Source organism: Trachinotus anak, unplaced genomic scaffold (assembly GCF_046630095.1).
Source record: "Trachinotus anak isolate AG129_WGS33_773 ecotype Australia unplaced genomic scaffold, CSIRO_AGI_Tana_v1 ptg000012l, whole genome shotgun sequence".
NCBI classification, from domain to species: domain Eukaryota; kingdom Metazoa; phylum Chordata; class Actinopteri; order Carangiformes; family Carangidae; genus Trachinotus; species Trachinotus anak.
In genome coordinates, this window is record NW_027273863.1 from 20,596,713 (window position 1) to 20,616,849 (window position 20,137).

The window sequence follows — 20,137 nt, forward strand, 5'->3', positions numbered from 1 at the left end:
TTGTGTTTTTTTAACTATTGTTAAAAAAAAACAAAAAAAGAAAACCCCCATAAATCTGGGTCCATGTACACATAAGACACCAGAATCATGTAATTTTACTTTGCAGAAGAACATTGTTGTGATATTGTGCAGTCCAAAATAAATAAATGCATTTTCTTTCCGCCACACACCTAAGAACATTTATATATTTTTTTTACACTTGAGTAAAACCTTTCCATGTTGTCCTTTCATAGCTGCATTTTGAGAAACTCAAAAGTCTAAAGTTTAACCAACTATTTGCAGGTTCTCAACTGGCAATTTCTTTTTATGTCCATATGAACATGAGCCTCTATGGCAGTACTGTAACTTGTTCTATTTTAAATAAATTAATTGCAATATGATGACTTAATGAACAGCTCATTAAGGCTAACTAACTTTTGATTGTGTGGTCTGTTGTAGTTGACTAAAGGAGTCTATGTAAACTTGCCACCAAAGGAACAGTAATTACATAACCACAGAAGTTTGAAACGTATATGTTATATAATTGTACGGAGACTGGTGAATGCAAATATGGCTTTACCTCACCCAATAATGTTTGTGGTGTGATGCTTAAGAGTTGGGTCCTGGTTGCTACTCACAATAGGACCTGCGCAGAAGGAGTGGCTGATAGGGTGTAGCCCATGTCAGCATTGGAATCCTACATCAACAACTATTAAAAATGGAGACTTTTCCCCTCAAAGTTATCAAAATAACACTCGCAGCAAGCTGCCAACAGCTAGTGTTTAAAGAAACCAAAAAGTGGGTTGCAAGATGTTGTTCTTTGAGCCTGATGTGTATAGAAGTGCTTTCTAATTTTGTCCACCAGATGATGCTCTATTTCCATGAGAGCAGATAAAAGCTGAGGTCAAAGAGTCTCCTCTTGGAGGAAAAATCCAAATAAATTCTCTGTTTCCTATTTTATCTATGGTGCAATAGCTTGTCATTGTAATTTTTCTTATAGCTAATTTACCAAACATTGTGTACCCGATTTTAAATATTACCTGTATGTAATCATTTGAAGCCTGTACATTTTAGTAAATTAAACTAATCGCATTCCTGTAACATATTTATTGACCAATAAATTCCCCAAATATTTTTATGGTATTTTAATTATTCACAAAAGAGCCAATACTTTTAACCAGAGGCCATTTGTTAAAGTAATTTGAAAAAAGGATTAAAACAATAGGATAAAAAAGACTATGCCTTGAAGTTTGTTGAGCATCAAAGGGCCTTGGGACACAATGGACACAATAAAGATGACGTGGATCTAACAAAAGCAGCAGTGGCTGTGGTTGCATTAACTAAAACAGACTACTTTACAGAAAGAGTTTGCTCCAACACATGATCCTTTGAGCTAATTCAAGTTTAAGACATATGTCAAAAATTATATTTGGGTGAGGTGAAAAATTGAACCCATGAAAGATTACATTAATCTTGCCCATTACTCATTTTTATTCAGTTTAACATTCTCATGACATCTTATTATTATTGTTGACAGATCTGTTTTGCCTATCTGCTGCTTGGATTGCTTCTTGCCTTTCTTTTTATTTTCCCTTGTTACTGTATGGCTCCTTGTGGCTCTTTATGGCCCTGTAAAACACTTTACATTACATTTGTGGAAGACCTTTATAAATGACCTTAAAACTAATTTACCATCAATAACGATGATTTCCCTCTTTCTATCCCCATTAATTTCCTATATAGCTAAACTCCAGTATCTCTCATGTGAACTGAAATTCACAACAAAGTATTACTTTTCAAATGTTGTTGTTTCGGTTTATTTTTTTAATCGTTATTTTTGGGCATGTACTTTATTTTGTTGATTTTTTCTGAGTTCACGCTCACGATCAGAGAGCTGCATGCTCATTGGTTAATTCACCTGTCAATCAAATGTGGGCCGCGTCAGTAGGAGTTGCTCGGCTGAGAGCAAAGAGACGACAGAGCTGTCAAACACCAACAATCGTCTGAAATATTATCCCGGGCGGTACAAAACAGAGGAAAAAAAACCCGTCTTACTTTGCTCTTTTGTGGAAACAAGGACGACAGAAACAGACTTTGAGTTCACAGCCTTTCGGGATGTGGACTTTTCAACCGTTACGACGAAAAACTTCTTGTTTCGTGTGTGTTGGTTGTGGATCTCAGGCTAATGTCTGTCAACGTTAGCGCTCGGTTTAGCTCGGGGTTTTGTTGACAAACTAGCCAGTCAGCTAGTCACTGAGCTAGCTGCGTTAGAAACTTTGTTGTGTCGGGGTTAGCTTGTCGTTTTCGATCAATGGACCCCAGCTCGAACTGTTCTTGCAAACATCTCTTGGAAAGAAAAATAGGTAAGTCTGCTAAACTTTAACCAGGCGTAAAAGCTAATAGTAGCTGCTGTGGTTTGTTTACATTTTCTGCTTGGTGTTACCAACGATTTAAACATGTTGAACTGGCTATTAATTCTTCATCGAGTTACCTTCAATTAATATGACTTGTATCAAGGTCTCCTGGCGGCATTGGCTCATTAGCTGTCCATGATATTCAGATAATGGGCAGTTTTTTCCACGGTATCTGCCCCATGGACTTATTCATTACTTTAAACCCTTGAAGAATGACAGGTATGCAGCGGCTCACATATCATGGCAATTTACCACAATAGATTGTGGTCGGATAAGAGGCTGCTATTCACTTTTGTTGGGTTTGACCTTGCACAAATACTTGACAAAGATTGCTCTTTTAGTGAACTCTCAGCTGTCTCTGTAGTTCACAGGAGAAGTCTAATAGATTACTATATGCTGAAATGTGTTTGCAAACGCACATACACACATGAGCAAATGATTGCCCCTCAGACACATTCGCACACGCCCATTTAATACCTCTTGCACTTCAGAGACACTCTTACCCTTGCTCAACCTATCATTATAACATCACTTAAGCTTTGATATATTACTGACATTTTCTATTACTCTGTAATCCACTGGGGCACAGCTGGATAGTGTTCAGGCCCCCAAACTACTGTTAAAACATTTGGCTTGAAGCTGCTTTTGAGATGTCCCATCTGTTTTGGAGTAGCAACAGGCCACATTTTACAGACCAAAAAAAGTCCGCCTTTTAAAATTCCACCCCTTTCCATGCATAGTCTCTTTAGTGTGGCGTTATAAATGCATGCCCTTTGGCTATGTAGGCAGCACAGCATCGTTTGGAAACAAATATAGTAATGGACACTGGTGGCCTGCCTAAATTTTCTTCTTATCTTCTGCATCAAGAAGATTTCTAGCAGCATAGTTCATCGAGGATCATCATATTTCAGAATATGGCCATGTGATATGATTGATATAAAGTTATTTTATAGTAAGCTTATGTGACTTGAGCTGTCTTCCCTGTAATTGGGCTGTGTGTTGGTGGAGTGATGCTGAATGATGTCTGTTTTTCATGTTTACAACAGAAGTGGGTGTAAAACCTCTTATTGGTGGTCAGTATACAGAGAGGAAGGATCATCTGAATTAAAGACGGGTTTTTACCCACCCACAGTAGCTTGTAGAATAACATCATCAATATATCATCAAAGTAATATCATTTGCATCACAGAAATTCTGGTAAGTGCAGGAATTTTGTGTTTAGTCAGTGGCAGCTGCTTTAACCACTGAGGTGGGTGAGTGGATACAGAAGCCTTTAGTTTTGAATCAAGGGTGAATTTTACATGCTGACCTATTCTTGTCTACCCAGATACAACCACATAGATGAAATGTGTGTCTCTGCTTTGGCTCTTGGATGGGAAAGCGACTGAAATTAGATAGGAAAGCTTAGGCCTGGCACTTGTGGCTTGCATTTTTCTTGGCACAGGCACTTTTATTTTTGCCGTACCATTTCAACAAGGCAGAAAATGAGGTGTCATTGGAGAGAAAAAAGAAAGAGGAGGATAAAAAGCCTTTTAAGGATGTGGCTGGGACAGAGAATGATCTCAGAAGTTGTCCAGTAGGTCCACAGTAACTCTCAGAGTCTAGTGGCTGTGATGTAATGCTAACGGACCAAAGCAGAGTCTGGCTGTGTCATCTCAATGCTGTTTTTAGGATCTGAGCTTATGAGACCTCATCAGGGCCGAAGATTGACTTTTATTACCCTCTGCTTTGGTTTAAAATAGACCTCTTTAGTACATTAATTTTAAATCTGCATCTTTCTTACTACTGTGCATCTTATTACTCCTGTACCTCCCACTTTACCAAAACACATTTTCCTGAATTATTCAGGCCATGTCCTGTCCTGTGTACACACATTGTAAATTTCTGGTTACTCCTGAAATGTATTCATGCTGTATATGGACAGAAATCTCAGAGTACACGATATGTATGTGCTCATTGTGGGACATAAATACTTAAAGGAATAGTTCACCAACAAAGGAAAAGTTAGTTATTGTTTACTTTCTGTCAATACATTTGAAAAGCAGTTGAAGTTTCATCACATTCTTTAACACAACTGAAGTGGGTAAGAACAGCGCTGCAACTTAACTGAAAAATGCCCATCACAGTTTCCTATCAGTCAAAAAATATTCCCTCTGGTCTCAAGTAAAAGTTAGATATGAAAGCCACATTGTTTACAAGTATGAAAAAGACCTTTAGCCACGGACTCCCTTTCCTGTTCTCCTTTGTACCCTGCTGAGTTTGTTTTGGATGGCAGAAAGGTCCGGGACCTGAGCTATTCCTTGGCTAATCTCCCATAATTGGACAATCGGCCCCTATTACAGCCATTACATTTGGGCCCGTTGAGCAATAGTGGCTTGTCTCAATCATCCTCAGGCAAGACACAGTCTACTGCTACAGTTGCTTTTAAACACCTTAATCTTTAATGAAAGAATAGCACAGCAGATTTTGGGTTTTTTTTTTTCGTGCGTAGGTGTTTGGCATAACCATGAATCTATGAACAATAGCCACCACTGCTACTTTACACGTCTTAATCGCCAATGAAACCAATGAAAGGCCCCTTCATTAATTTTTCTCTTTACTTTCTCTAGGTCTCCAAGGACCTACTATACATCTGTCAAATATGTGAGGTCCCTCTCGTCCTGGTGGACTCCTCAGTTACAAGCAGTGAGGAACTGGACTAGTAGGAAACATCTTGGACCCAGCCAGGGTTTGTCACCGGTGGTGTCCTAAACAAAATTGAAAACTGAAGTCTATGTGTGTGACATATTTTCTCCCAGGACACAAACTGAGAAAATTCTGTGCTGCCGTGGAGCCCTCGGCACCGTTAAAACAATCTAGTCCTCTTGTCATGTGGGTACATTACAGAATAAGGCTCATATTACCCTCACTGCTATCACCATCTTTCACATCACCATGGACCGGAATAAACGCAATTCCATTGCTGGGTTCCCTACACGACCAGAACGCCTCAATGAGGACAAGGACGGTATCGGAGGGGTAGGGGTCTGCGAGATGGGCATGGGCCCGCCTCCACAGGTAAGTCTTTGTTCTTTATGTTAAAGAGTAGGATGCATTTCAAAGGTGCAAGGCATACATCACAGTATACAGGGTTCCTGTACAGGTAAAAAGAGTTCAGCAAAGAAATGACATTGTTTTGTCTTTCTTGACTGTTTTTGATAGAAGAAATATGGAAAAAAAACAATGTAGAGTTCTGATACACACACAGTGTATCATTTGGCCTATTATAATTTTGATTAGGATTGATCAGACCAAGTTGGACGGGGTTGTTTCCAGTCTGGGACTAACGAGAGATTAACTCAGTAGTACATGTGTAAACTGAGTTATTGATAATCACATTTTTAAATCTGATGTTTTATTAAAATATTCCGTCATTTGATTAATTGATTAAATGATTAATTGCTTCAGCTCTCGTTGTGAGTAATAAAGCATTAATTCATGATGCAGTTCATCCAGGATTCACTGAAGCTCCACAACTCAACTGACTTTTGCCTCACTCTGGTGAAAACTTGAATCTTACCAGAGTCATTGGCAGACGCTCTGGGACTGGCCTGCAAAAGCATAAAGTTCAGTTTAGGCATGAGATTAAAAGTGGTTTTGTTTTGGTAAGTGCTTGTGGTCAGCTGAAAATGGCTATGTTTAAATTAAGATTGGAGATAGCTTGAATTATGGGTTCGTGTTTCACGTTACCCATGTTGCTCCATCATCTTTCCATCTGTATCGTTTCTCTTTGAATTACAGCATAAATGGGCAACACTTAATAAACAGTAATATTTAAACAAATGCTAATGCTGTTGATCAATTGATTTCAAACTCACTGACTCATTGAGACATGCTAGAATTTATGTTCTTGTAGGTTTTTGAGGGTTGAGTGGCTTGCTGGGTTTCCTAATGACAAAAATAAATGTTATCTACCTTTTGTTCAGTGTATTGTCCTTTGTATTTACTAGGTTGTTCAGTAGGTACCTATTTCTGTCTGTCAGGGCTGAGGAAATCTGTGTATGCCGGTGCAAATCAGTCTTAATATCTAGTGTTTATTCTTCTAGTCCTTTTCTCACTTGAAGGTCACAATATGAGTCTACATCTCTTTCATTTTTCCACACAAAAAAGCAAGTTATAGCAGCGGTCCTAGAGCATATACATAAGATAAACGACCCACTTGACTTTTTTTTACCATTCTCTTCATATCTTTTCCAGGTGGGCAGGGTGTGGCCATCATCCTACAGAGCCCTCATCAGTGCCTTTTCCTGTCTTACACGCCTTGATGACTTCACGTGTGAGTGGATTGGCTCTGGATTCTTCTCTGATGTCTTCAAGGTGTGTGGAGATCAGTTATTACATGTTTTCTTATGTGCTCTTGTAATTTTTTTTCTCTTCACTTTTATGGGCTTCCTCAGTCTATCCTTGGCTTTCTCCTACCTTGCTTGACTTCATCTTCTGTTCCTGTCATTTGTTCCTGTATCTGTATTCCGTGCTTCCATTCATCCATCCGGTGTATTGTATAATAGGTCAGACAGCCTCTTAGATCACACAAACTCATTTGACCTCAGGATTGATTTCTTTTTCCCTTGTGCATGACAAAAGTCATGCTCATGCGCTATGCCTTTTGTGCACTGGTCAGGACCAGAATAAATAAAGAGGGACTTGTTGTGCATGGCTCTCACTAATAAATGGCATCTATAAGTGAAGAAGCTGACACCCAAAGTCATTTTCCATTTCATCTGACTTGTCAGGTTGATGTGCTTGATGGGTCAAAGACCAATTGTTTCTGGGCTATCTTGATCTTCACTCACTACTTTTTCCCTGACATTTTTAGGTCAAGTTACACTGCAATCAGTTCAAAGACATCACTTAAATACAGGGTTGTTAACCCTGTTACTTTGTCCCCTCCCCCTCCAGGCATGTGAACAGGAGTCACACAAGCGCGTTTAGAATAATTAGCTAGGCTTTGCGAAATGAACCCCATCTTTATCAACATCGGAGAAATTTAGTTTTCTTTATCTACTATCAAGGCCACCATGACAAGTAATGTGGGCTACTCATTCAGGAAAGAAGCTGAGTTTAAATGGTGATGATGGTTCATTGGAACTTGTTGTGACAGGAAGATACATGCTTTTGTGTCTATGTATTATAGAGTTAAAGGGTTAACACACAGAATAAAGTTGATAAGGACTTGGGGGAATGGGTTGTGGTCTTTTATACATGAAGGGAAATCATCATCGTCATCATCAACCTTTATTTATTTTCTGGGGGATACATTAAGAGGTGACACTCATTTTCACCAGTCTGAGTAATTAAAAGAATGGTCTAGAAGGTTTTGAATGACATTAAGCCAGGATCAGTTTCATTTCACATTATTTGTTTTATCAGGTTATAAGCATTCTCATTGTATTTCTCTTGTCACTGTGTATATTGGAATTTCAATATGACCTTCACTCACAATGATATGCCATGTACTGTACATCTATGTAACAGTAGATCTCTATTGGACTGGTGAACTGGTGTGACATTCATTTTCCATTGTGTCTCTCTTTCAGGCTGTAACTTGGGGTAGGGATGATTGATGTTGCTGTTGATAGTGTCTGACAGCTGTTAGTGATGTTTGAATGTTGTGCATCTGGTTAGGGGTGGCCCGAGCCGATTTGAAAGGTCTTTAGTGGAGCAATTCAAAGCATATTTTTAAATGTATTTTTATTAGCCGTATGAAGTCCATGTTAAGTTATTTGTTTACTGTCACCCATTGTACTGGGTATGCCAGCTGTCAAAAACAACCCATTGTGTGCCGTGTAAACACTAGAGCTTATTCATAACGCACGGCGCTGCAAATGGGTGAACGACAGAGCAGCACAAATAAACAACAGCCAGAAGTTTCATTTAATGGTATCCACATTTACAGTATGTATCAGTAAGTGAAACAAGTGGCCACTTTGGCTTGAACAGCGGTCAGTTTGCTGCTGTGTTGGTGTTTGAAAACTTCTTTTCAGCTTTAGTATGTTGTAGTTGCTGGAGAGAAGAGTGGCTGTCGAAACATTGTGTTACATTCAGTCTGTCTGCTCTCTATGGCTCTTATAGAAAACACTACAGGATGCACACTATTTGAAACACATCAGAGTTCCTCTCCACGCGTGTTTTAAACTATGTAAAAATCCTCTGCTATGATTAATATTTTGTTTAACATGGTTTCCCCACATAAAAGGTGAAAAAAAAAATCAAAAACTGGGACCTGTATTTACTTCCTCATTAAAAAATCAGGCTTATGCCCCGCCCACCACACAGGTGGACAGGTGAAACAGCAGAGCATATCAATATGGTTAGAGGAGGAAACATATGGTTAGAGACTCAGCCACATGTTTGAGCCTCAGTCAGTCTGTTGTGACCAAAATCAGCGACTAGCAGACGAATCAGAACCAGAAATCGGGAAAATGTGGGCTAAATATTAGAATGTGATGCTGTAATAGCTAATTCCAACCCTTCAAAATTTTTAATAGTAATAGCAACGTAAACTTCCAACTCTCTGTATGAATACTGCCACATCAGTACCCCCTAAGCCTCTTGGGAAATCCCTGTCAACAATATTTCTTTCCTCTGTGTGAAAGGAATCCATAGGTAGAGAGAGAAAGAGAAGAGAGTGGAAATGAAGTAGAGGAAATGGAAGCGAACTGATGAAAAGCTCAGTCTGGGTGAATGAAATGAAAAGGCGGCAACATTAATGGTGAGAGAGGTTGAGGCTAAGAGGAGGAGGAAAAGCTTCTGATGGTGGAGAGCTGGGGTGGCAAGACTGTTGAAAGGCATGAAAAGTGGGGGTTGAGTGAGTGTAAGGGACGGGGGCAGACAAGGCCTGTAGAGGTGTTTTTGGAGAGGAGGGTGATGTAGAGGTTTTCTAGAGCTGGGGTTAGGGGGAGGAGGAGAAAAGGGAAAAGGAGTTCAGGGGACAAGGACACAAGGGGTATGTTTTCCAGAAACGTGCAGTGGTGAAACGACATATCACGGATGAGAGCATGCAAGAGCGGAGAGGAGAGGGAAAAGGTGGGGGCGACAACAGATGAAGGTGGGAGAGAAAGATACTACTATTACTGGGGAAGATGAGGACTGGGGATGATGGTTTGTTGGAAGCCACAGCGAGGAGGAGAAAGAGGGGGATCAGGAATAAATTCAGATGGGGGGATGTGAAGAGTGAAGAAAGGCAGGGGGTCTGAGGAGGATAGACGGATGTGGGGGGAGGAGGCCTTCGCAGGAGTGGCCATCTGTTGTTTCTGCTGTCCTGTGGTGGAGACTGTCGGCTCTTACTGCCAGGCCCCTTCCTTTGAACTTGAACAGAGAGATTTTTGTGTCTGTATGTATGAGATGGGGAGAGAGAAGCAGACACAGAGAGCTCCCCTGAACTGAAACAGACTGTGGATCCTTTATGATTTTTCCACTATATACATGTGCTGTCATAATTTCACACTACATAGAGAGACGTTTCACTACAGCAACAGTTTTGTCCGGCAGGATATTTCACTTACTTTCATTGTAAATGCCTCCTAATATACTCCTTACTACTCTCCATTGTGTCACCAATGTGCTGTGGCTGTGATGATGGACAATGGTCAAGATGATATAAAGCTGTCCACTGTTATAGTGAATATGACTGACAGTCTCTTTGGTACCAAATTCCCATAGACTAAAGTTTTCAGGATCTTTGTAGCCTTAATTGCTGCCTCCTGAGACAGCTGAACAATGCGAACTATCCAGAGTATGTTCCATAATTATTTTCAATTGTTACATAATTAATCATCATCATTTTTGTTCTGCACAATGAAGCACATCATTAGTCGACATTTGCAGTATTAAAACATCCCTCAAAATGGTCATGATGTTTATAATGTCAAAAGTGCAGTTGCATAAACAAGACCACAGCGCTCATACTAATCTGAGAGTAAGGGTTTTCGCATGTACGCGTGATGCTTCTTCCTGTGCTGTATTCTTTTCTCTTGATAATGTTTGAAAAGGCTCTTTGTTGCCGGAGGCTGTCAACCGACTGTATATACACAGGAGTATCAATTTAGTCTTTTCAAACTACTGGATTAAAACCTGCACTGTGATCTAAATATGTCTCTGCTGTCAGGAAGTGAGTAAGCACGTGTAGGTAGAGAGATCATCCTGCTGCAGCCCAGTCATTTGGTGCGCTGCTGACTGTGGTTTGCTACATGATATTTCCTATGCATGCAACATGAGTGCATTCAAAAGAACTTCAATTCTTGGTAATTAATTTGCCATGTCGTGGCATCTCTGAAACCTCTGGTGTGAAGACCTGAGGTCACCTTTCTGTTTAAAAGGCAGTCAGGTGACTGGGGCAATGAAAAGACACACATGTAGGTTCCTGGTCTTTCATAGTAAAAAAAAAAAGTGCTCTTTTAAAAGATTTTCTGTCTATCAATTGGACTACAGTTATTTTTAGTATTTTATAATCTTGTCCTTTTTTTTCCAGCTGTGTCCTTTATGTCTTAATTGTGAAACTCATAATCGGTGTACCACCTTCTGTTCAGACAACTGGTCTATACTTGAAATTTAAAGTAACCAGGCAATGGCAACCAAAAACATGATTCCTCTACTAGACTCAAGGAACAAGATTATCTAACTGCATGTGTTGTATATTAAAGCAACATGTGTATTGTTTTAAGCTTCAGCAGGAAAGACTTCAGTGTTGTCTTAATGCCATGACCTGTCTAGAGGGTTTGCTTGCCTTGCACCCAATGATGGAAGGATGGATGGATGGATGAATGGATGATGATGCCTCCCTTATCTAACAGTTAAATGGAAACCAAAATCCCAATGCACAATAATACAAAATTGATTGTACAGTTCTGGACTGACACATTTACTATGTTGTGGCTGGTCAGTAATGACTGACCTCAATTCAGTTCACTTTTATGTGCTGCTTCCTTTACTGCTAACTCTCTTTGTTGCTGCATGAGACAGATTAAAAACAAACAAACAAAAAAAAACATTATAGAAGAGCCGTTTCAGGCTGTTGAAGCGATTTCTGCTGAATTGAACAAAGTAGTTTTAGTTTATAATTGAATTAAATGTTCTGATTGTCAGTCCAAGCTTTTGTAGCCAGCTGAATAAAGGTTATGTAATGTAGAGTTCAGATACTTTGATTTAATCATTGTTTGGTTATATTTGACTTTATTTGTAGCATGTTGAAACGTGGCATCATTTGTCTGTGTTACAGGTGCGTCATCGAGCTTCAGACCAAGTTATGGCTCTAAAGATGAACAAGCTGAGCAGCAACAGAGCCAACATGTTGAGAGAGGTCCAACTAATGAACCGGCTTTCACATTCAAACATACTCAGGTTGGTAACTGAATAAATTATTGATCTAACCAAGAGGGTTACTAAAAATTTAAAGCCACAATTTATTTCATTTTTGAAACTTAGTTTGTTCTCTATCGGGAAAGCCCATCAGAAATCAGCTTGAAAGCTGCATTAATGTAGTTTATAAGACCAGGCAAGCAAGATAATGTGATTATTCTCCACTTTGTTGTTGTAGATAACTCTTACGTTTTCACGTAACATGAGCTACGATTAGCCCTGGTAGATTATTGGTAGTGATTTTTCTTTTAGCATGTCTAATGGTCAAATCCAAAAGGTCTGTTATGTATCAGTGTATTATAAGACATTCAACAATGAGATGCCAGTAATAACTTCAGTCAGCTCGCTTTCATAAATTTACAATAGGATTATTTTAAGGCTTAAGAGTTTAGGTCACTCAGGAACTGCTAATAATAAATGAAGAATAAATCCTTATTATTTCCACATAAATAGTGTAACACGTCATGTTAGTCATTTCCTGTAACGCTTACCTCTTTGGTTATAAATTAAGTATGTTTTCTCATACTGTCTGCCTCTGCCTTAACCTCTTCTCTCACTCATGAGTCTGTGGTTGTGACCTGTTTCCTCTGGGGTTGGCTAGAAACTGTGTCAAACACAGAGCCTATTAACAATGGATTTTCTAAACTGCCAGCTCCTGTTAGAGCTGCAGCCGATGCCTAGAGGCTAAAACGTGAGGAGGACCCGTTCTATCACAAGGGAACAGCACAAGGCTGTGAACAATCACCTTAATCTTTTTTTTTTTTTTTTTGTTATTTAGAGATTGCAGTCAATGATTGTCTGGACAAATTAGGCAAAGCAGGATACTGTGTAAGCCCCATACACCTGGGCCTGTGGCCCTGAAGTGACTATTTTTTAGTCTGATATAGAGGTGCTGCCTCTATTTCACACTTTTCAGACCTTAGCAGAAACCATTAGTGGCAAACAGGCACTGAATAATATTGACTGTGTTTTGTGAGCTCACCAGTCACAGTTAAGTGAAGGTGAGACTGTGTGTGGAGAGCTGATTGGCTTTTCCACCTCAGTACCCAAAGCACAGGCGGTCTGATCTTCGGTCAAACTAAATATGCCAAAACCTAAACCTGTGGAAGATGCACCACTAAGTATTTCCTGTATTTTCTGCAAACCATGACTATTAGAGAGTTTTCCAAAATGTATATGGATATGAACAAGCCTTTTGACAGCACTAGCCTGCCCATCCAGTCAATGGAAAGAACATCTTTGGTCTCTCTGACCAGATGTGATTGTAAAATTACATTTTCGTCATTTTACCACTGTTTAAAGCCTACCAGTTACTTTTAGAATAGATTTAAAGAGCCGCTGCTAATTTATAACTCAGTTAACAGCCTCTTTCATACGCTTGAGGACTATAAACCCAGTAGGTCTCTTAGATTAGATTTAGGGAGTGTTCAATAGTAGCTTTTATCTACGATGCTGCACCCAGACGAAGCCAACAGCCTGATGATCCGATAGATTATCAATGAAAAATTGCCCTGTTCTGCAGTGGCTTTAATTGATTAATTTTTCTAGTGCCTTTTATGTCCTTTTTTGAATTTGGGGCAACGTGTCACTGCACATTCACTACACTAATACTGTGTTTTGTGGTTGTTATTGTCAGTCTATTTGTATTTTATTTTTTTGTTTTATTCCATTTGAATTTATTTTATTTTCCTTTTTTATTGTGTTTTATAGCTTGTGTAAAACACTCACAATTGCTTCTGTGCTTCTACTGAACTGACAGATGTTTAACAAATAAACAAATTGTGTTTTATGACAGGAACATGAAAAGTCAGAAGACAAAATAAAACTTTATAGCCAGTCCATGCAATTTCATTGACACTGACTTTGATGCCCCAGAATAGTATCGTTCTTGCTTTTTGTCGTAAACACTTTCATTCAAACTCACATTGTTCTCCGGAATCCTGAGTGGGAGAGTGTGTGTTTATGGACATGCACATACATGCATAAATATGCGCATGTGTACTTGTGCAGACACACACACTCATGCACCGTATCTTCTACAATGCCATCTTTGTTGAGCATGCCTAGTGGATTGTGTGTCTGTCTGTGTGTTAACAAGCAGGCACTGAGGGGGTCATTGTTAGTTAAAATCCAACAAGGACCCACAAAGTTGACCTTTTCATTGCCTCCTGAATTATGAGGCCTTCAACGCTCCTTGTGAGCAAAGTTGGTTTATATGTTGCTCCACACACACACACACACACACACACACACACACACACACATCATTTCACTTTGTTTAAGGAGTGCATGTGTCCTCTCTGAGTTAAGGATATTTTCCAGCCTCTTGGGCTCATGAAGATTGTTAAAAACCCATCAAAAGAAGTTAAAAAAAAAAAAAAAATCATCAAGCGAAAACAAGGCATTTTCTCTCTGTTGTTAATGATAGGAGAGGTGGAGGCAGAAATGGATGGAATGCAGATGAAGCAACTGAGCTGTTATTTTCCTCCTGTTAGCAGACAGTCTCACAGTAATGGCTTGTGTAGGCTTGCCCAGGGAAGTATAACATTTTTTCTTAACAGCAGAGAAGGACGTGCAGCTGTTCTGTTAAGACATTTCCACATCATTTTAATTTATATGACCCTATAGAGCAAAGAGAAACACCACCTTTGTTTAGATTGTGAAGATAAATAATGAGTAATGATCATTCAAAATCGTGAAATGTCTGGCAGTATTCAACAACACCTTCATTTTGCATGTTTTTTGTGATTTTGTAGGTTCAAGGGAGTGTGTGTCCATGAGGGGCAGCTTCATGCTCTGACGGAGGTAGGAGCTCACACACACACACACACACACACACACACACACAAACACACACACACACACACACACACACACACACACACGATTTCACATTAAAGCTTCTGTAGAAAAAAAAAAAACAATGAAGTGTGAGAACAAAATGTTTCTTCTAATTAAAGGTGGTAGAGTGAGATGATTAGAATATCTTCCAGCACTTCTTGTGTCTACAGATAAATGTGAGCCCTGAGAAACCTGGGTGTGTGTTCGTGTATAATTTCCTACTATTTTCAGGTGAACATCACGTCATTCATAAACACAACGCAGTGGCACACCAGTCTATAATTGTAGGACACCAGAAGAACTGAATGTTCCTATGTATACATAACACTTAGGCTGTGTGTGTTTCTGTGAGAGGGAGAATTTGATACAGGCAGCTAATAAAATTCTCCAGAGATGCTTAATGTGAGGACATACACCATTAGGGTTACAGTGAGTAAGGCTGCACATAGTCTATATTTAACCTGTGCATGTCCGTCTGTGTTTCTGTGTGTGTGTGTGTGTGTGTGTGTGAGAGAGAGAGAGAGAGATAACTTTGTGGTTGCAATAGTCATTAATTAGTCATGGAAATGCTTGATTAGCAGTTGATATATTTAGACCCTTAATTGAAAGGCCAGTTATACAGAAGGTCAGGGTTAATTCTCTTGATTTGGAAGAGAAATGAAAAGAGCAAAGCGTGAATTTAATGTGAAGCAGAAGTAATATGGTGATCCTGTTGTAGTGATTAGCTTCTTCTTTATTTACATTTACAAGTAATTTGGGATTTCCTTCGTGTTTTTTGCTCTAAAAGGCCCTGAGCCAGTGGGAAGTAGATACAATTTGACACAATATCCAAGAGGATTTTTGTGCTGGGATTTGTGTGAATATGGCATTAAGCTTGTGTCTGGATTTTTTTAAATTAAGTAATAACTAGCTCTGTATCATTTGACTCCCAGGACACAGAAAACATTGCCGAATAATGGAATCTAGATTTAAGACTTTTACTAAAATAAAGGAAAATGTCATATGGAGTTGAAACAATCAGTTGATTAAGTGATAAGTCTTTGGCAGAAAATTAATTGGTTAAAAAACTCTTTATTAATCATTTTCATCACTTTTTAAACATTGCTGCCAAACATTTGCTGGCTGTAGCCTCTCAAATGTGAGAAATTGGTGCTTTTCCTTGTCTTGCATAGTAAAGTTTTTATGTTTTAAACAATATGCAAAACATGAAGATGTCACTCTAGTAATATTTAAAAAAAAAAAACTTTCAGTGCCTTAATGAGCCAAACGACGAATCAAGTAAATAATCAAAAGATTAAAAAAATAATCGTCAGCTTCATTCACAAACTCACATACAGCGCACTTCAACAGTTCAACCAGTCACTGAGGATGTGTCTCTGTAAACATACTTGTAACTGAATACACACGCAACGGTCAAACACATGTAAACGTGGACAGAAAGTACAAAACCCACGATTCATCCCACTCTGAAGAAAGACCACACTGTTGAACGGTGTTAAAGATCCTTCCAGGCGCACACGTGTACTTGATTACACTGTTGCACTGCACAGTGAATGTGCTTATTGTAGCCTTGACAAACAAAGACAAACGCCAATTTTCTGCAGTTACTATAAAAGAACACATCTTAAGAAATTGACATACACAGATCCTACACTCTAGTTTCAAAGTGAATCCATGTATTATAAGACACACATATGAATATATGTACATGCACGCTGTGGTTGGTCTTGTTTTCCTGCTGCAGGGTAAACAGATCCTGTGGTGTCGTGTCAGGACCTAACTGAATGCTCTGACCCTGTTAGCAGGCCCATGCTGTTTTGTCACCTGACCCCCACTATGAGGCCGTGCTCAGAGGAAATGGAGAATAAAGTTACTGCGTGGCTGCAAGCTACCTAGAGAAACTCACTCTCTCATACGCACACACACGCACATAAGTCAGAGTCCAACACAAAATAAACAAAACTTTGTTTTATGTATGTGTCTGCTAAACATTTGCTAAATTAACCTGAAGCCACAGTCAAGGAGAGTTGTCATACTGAGCAGCACAGCCTCCATTCACTATAAATAAACTTTTTTGTTGCCTTTCGACATTAGTTAGGCAGTAGATGTACATTTTTATAACACTTTACACCTTTCCAAAACATCTCACTTGGTTTAAATAAAGTATAGCATGTATAAGGTGCACTGTAGGTATATACTGATGATTTTAATGTCAGGTTCGGCAAGGTCTTGTTATATTAAAGATAAAACTTCCTGGTTTACAAATTGAGCAATAGTTAACTAGTCTGTGAAGGGACTCATCAGGATGATTTCTCGACAGACTAGCACCAGTACAATCTATTATAGTGAGAATGAACCTTCGACGACTCTGTGAGATGTAGAGAGTGATTTAGAGTCCTGGGCCAGGTTCTGCTTCTGCTGAATCTCACTTTAATGCACCTTATAGGAAATGCTACTGCAATTATAATCTGGACTAATGGTAAGTCATGACCCATGGCAGGATTATACTGCTGTTTGAAGCTGCTCCCAGCAGCAAACAAAGATTCTTTTGTTTGGGTCTTTCCAGGGTTTTTAACCTGGACCACAGACAGTGAAGCAGAGCAATTTCCTCTCCGGTTGTGACCAGCCGTATGTTTTTCATTTCCTCACCACTCTACATTATACATGATAGCCGAGTCACTTATATGGCTCAAACATGGGCTATATCAAGTAATTACTGTGCTATATCACTAACTCCACGAATAGGATAAAGCAAATTCCAGGGGAAAATGCCATGCCTGAGTAAGAGGCTTTTTTTTCAAATGCGACTTTACTCCCATTCAGTTACTTAAAGTTGACACAGCAGGTGCACTCATCCGCTAAAACCATGTGATTTGCGTTTTGGAGCACGCACGTACTGCGCTCGCTGCATATTCACTCAGTGTAAGGATAAAATCAGCTCCATCTATATCTTTAATGAGATGATAAAGGATGGAAGTTGGATTAGTCTGAGTTTTAATTGTCTCCAGTGGAGTTTTCCCCAGCAGGCAGACAGCAGATGTTGAACTCTGTAGCTACTGAGGAATTTGTTGGACAAATACTGTAATCCTCTGACATCTTGAATTGGTGTGTGTGTGTGTGTGTGTGTGTGTGTGTGTGTGTGTGTGTGTGTGTGTGTGTGTGTGTGTGTGTGTGTGTGTGTGTGTGAGAGAGAGAGACAGAACATTTTAGGGTATAAGACTTCAGGGAGCTCAGCCTTTTAGGGGGCTGAGATTCGACTTTTGCTCATACACTATCTGCACAGGTACACAGATCCTTTTACAGACTATTTAAGTATCATTTTATTTGATTTTATTTAACGAGTCCTCAGACTGATGTAGCATGTCAAAATAATAGCAATAAAACATTATCTTAATTACCCTCTGATTTAAAATTTACATGAAACAGCTGCTAAGTTAATTGTTTGAGATGGAAATCTGATACGTTTCATTAGCTAGGGAACAAATTTAGGCTGAAATGATGCAGAATGTGGATTACATGTTAGAGAACAGCCAGGTACTTATTATCTTCATTAGGCTACAATACTTAACTTATCACATGAGATAAATGAGATTATAGACATTTTTATTGCAGCTGTAACAGGCTGCCTATTTAAGTCACTCAGGCACTGATCTCCAAAATGTAAAAACATTATGTGATATATTTACAAAAACTTAACCTCATTTCTAGCTGAGCTTTTTTTTTTTTTTTCCAGTTTCTGATACTTTTCATTTTTAATACCAAGTGCAGATGAATTTTTGATTGAAAACTGATTGATGTTGTAACACTTCCTCTTTCTGTGTGGAAGCTGAATCTTCTCAGCAGTTAATAAACAAATGGTCTGGAGAGGTGGTGTGACTGTGGATGTGAACACTGAAAAATCATGCATGTGTTGTAAGAATGCATCTCATTGACTTGATAGAAAATTGACTCTCCAGGTCAGGTTTGATCTTTTTGAGACCTTGTCATGCAGAGTTCTACATTGTAATAAGATAAGAAAAGAGAATTAGAATAAATCTGATTTTTATTGCCCAGTTTATTCAGTTGTGTGAAGAAGCAGAGACCTCCTCCCCTCACCATCACCCTCTTTGTCCTAATTCTGTGCTTGTCAGTCATACCGATAACCACAGCTAAACCCGACCATCCCTTTATCCCATCTCAGCTCTCCCTAGTTAACCACCGTTGTTCGTGATATGCTACATGAGATTAGTGCGTCTGTGTGTTCGCATGCAAGCAGCAAGGTCAGACAAGTTCCTCTGGATCAAAGCTGACAGGCACAGTGAAGGACCCTCCCAGTCCACTGAGCTGATTTGCCCTCTTGGCTGCCCACGCTTCAGCCTGAATGATGGGTCAGAAGAAGCTCTACATTCACAGAGAAAAGCAGCTGCTCTGCTCTGCTCTGCTCAGTTAGTTGAAGAGATCGAGCCAGATTTTGTTCAGACAGTTGCTTGATACACCAGCTAGCCTGCCAGACAGACAGGTAGGCCGTGGGTAGTCATCAGTCATCCACTCTATGAGCAAGACAGAGTGTAGTTAGCAGTGCCTTTTATGTAGTATGTATATTTTTAGCCAGATAGTGAGCGAGTCAGTCAGTTCACCAGTTCACCAGATGCTTCTCAGGCCTGTTTCTGTCACTGAGAACAGTAATGTTGCTATGATTAGAGTTGTCACACTAACTGAGTTAAAACCTCTCACATTTAATGTCTGTGACAAGTCCTTTGACGTCTCCCCAGCTCAATAATACAACAGCCAAGAATGTCAGTAATCAATTATTGTTTGACACATACTGTCTTTAAATTTGTAGAAGCTATATGGCACAGTGACTTCCGTAGCTTTTTACATTCAGTTTCTTAGATCCACTTTTTTTCCCTTTGAAACTGTACATGTCCTCAACTTTAAATACTCCCTGAACCCTCTTTGGTGACTATGGTGTGGTTAAGTTTAGGGAAATATTGTGTTTATGGTTAATACATTATCATACCTGTTTGATCTGTTGCCCTCTGGCAGGCGCTTCAGGTCACTCAAAACCCAGACAAATAGACTCAAAAACAGTTTTTTTCCACAGTATACAAAATGAAGAGTCTGATGTGCAATATATTTTAAATGAAATATCACTTGAATCTACAACACTTTTTTTTCTATCTGTGCAATATTCATTTATAGTCTTAAGTCACTTTTGTAATTATCTACTTATTTATTATTGTTTTAACCAGTTTGGAATGTGCATGTGTGTGTGTCCGTTTCTTTTGTTTGTGGCGCCAGATGGAGTAGCGCTCTAAATCTCGTTGTATTTTTTTGCAATACATGAACTCCAATCATGATCTCTACAAGCTAGTTTACGCCTTTTTGCATAAAGGACACACTACTCCCTGAAGTGATATTGAGTGTTTGCATTGGATGTAAATCTGTTCAACAACTTGATGGGGGGACGCACACTTTACTGTTTACTGGTGGGCTGCTCGTCAAGCACTATGTTCTTGTGCTTGAGC

The 20,137-nt window shown here is 39.2% G+C and overlaps 1 protein-coding gene across 4 annotated transcripts in view; it reads left to right on the plus strand.

Moving 5' to 3' along the window:
- Positions 1 to 1,919: 1,919 nt before the first annotated feature.
- tesk2 (testis associated actin remodelling kinase 2) overlaps positions 1,920 to 20,137 on the plus strand; it is a 31,340-nt gene continuing 13,122 nt past the window's right edge. For 2 of the 4 annotated variants that reach the window (XM_071490967.1, XM_071490970.1), the window contains exons 1-5: positions 1,920 to 2,342; positions 5,003 to 5,450; positions 6,630 to 6,749; positions 11,650 to 11,771; positions 14,546 to 14,594. In XM_071490967.1, coding sequence (XP_071347068.1) covers positions 5,328 to 5,450; positions 6,630 to 6,749; positions 11,650 to 11,771; positions 14,546 to 14,594 — 414 coding nt within the window. In that variant the 5' untranslated portion in view covers positions 1,920 to 2,342; positions 5,003 to 5,327. The remainder of the gene's footprint in view (positions 2,343 to 5,002; positions 5,451 to 6,629; positions 6,750 to 11,649; positions 11,772 to 14,545; positions 14,595 to 20,137) is intronic. The other 2 variants (XM_071490968.1, XM_071490969.1) reach the window with 2 other exon arrangements.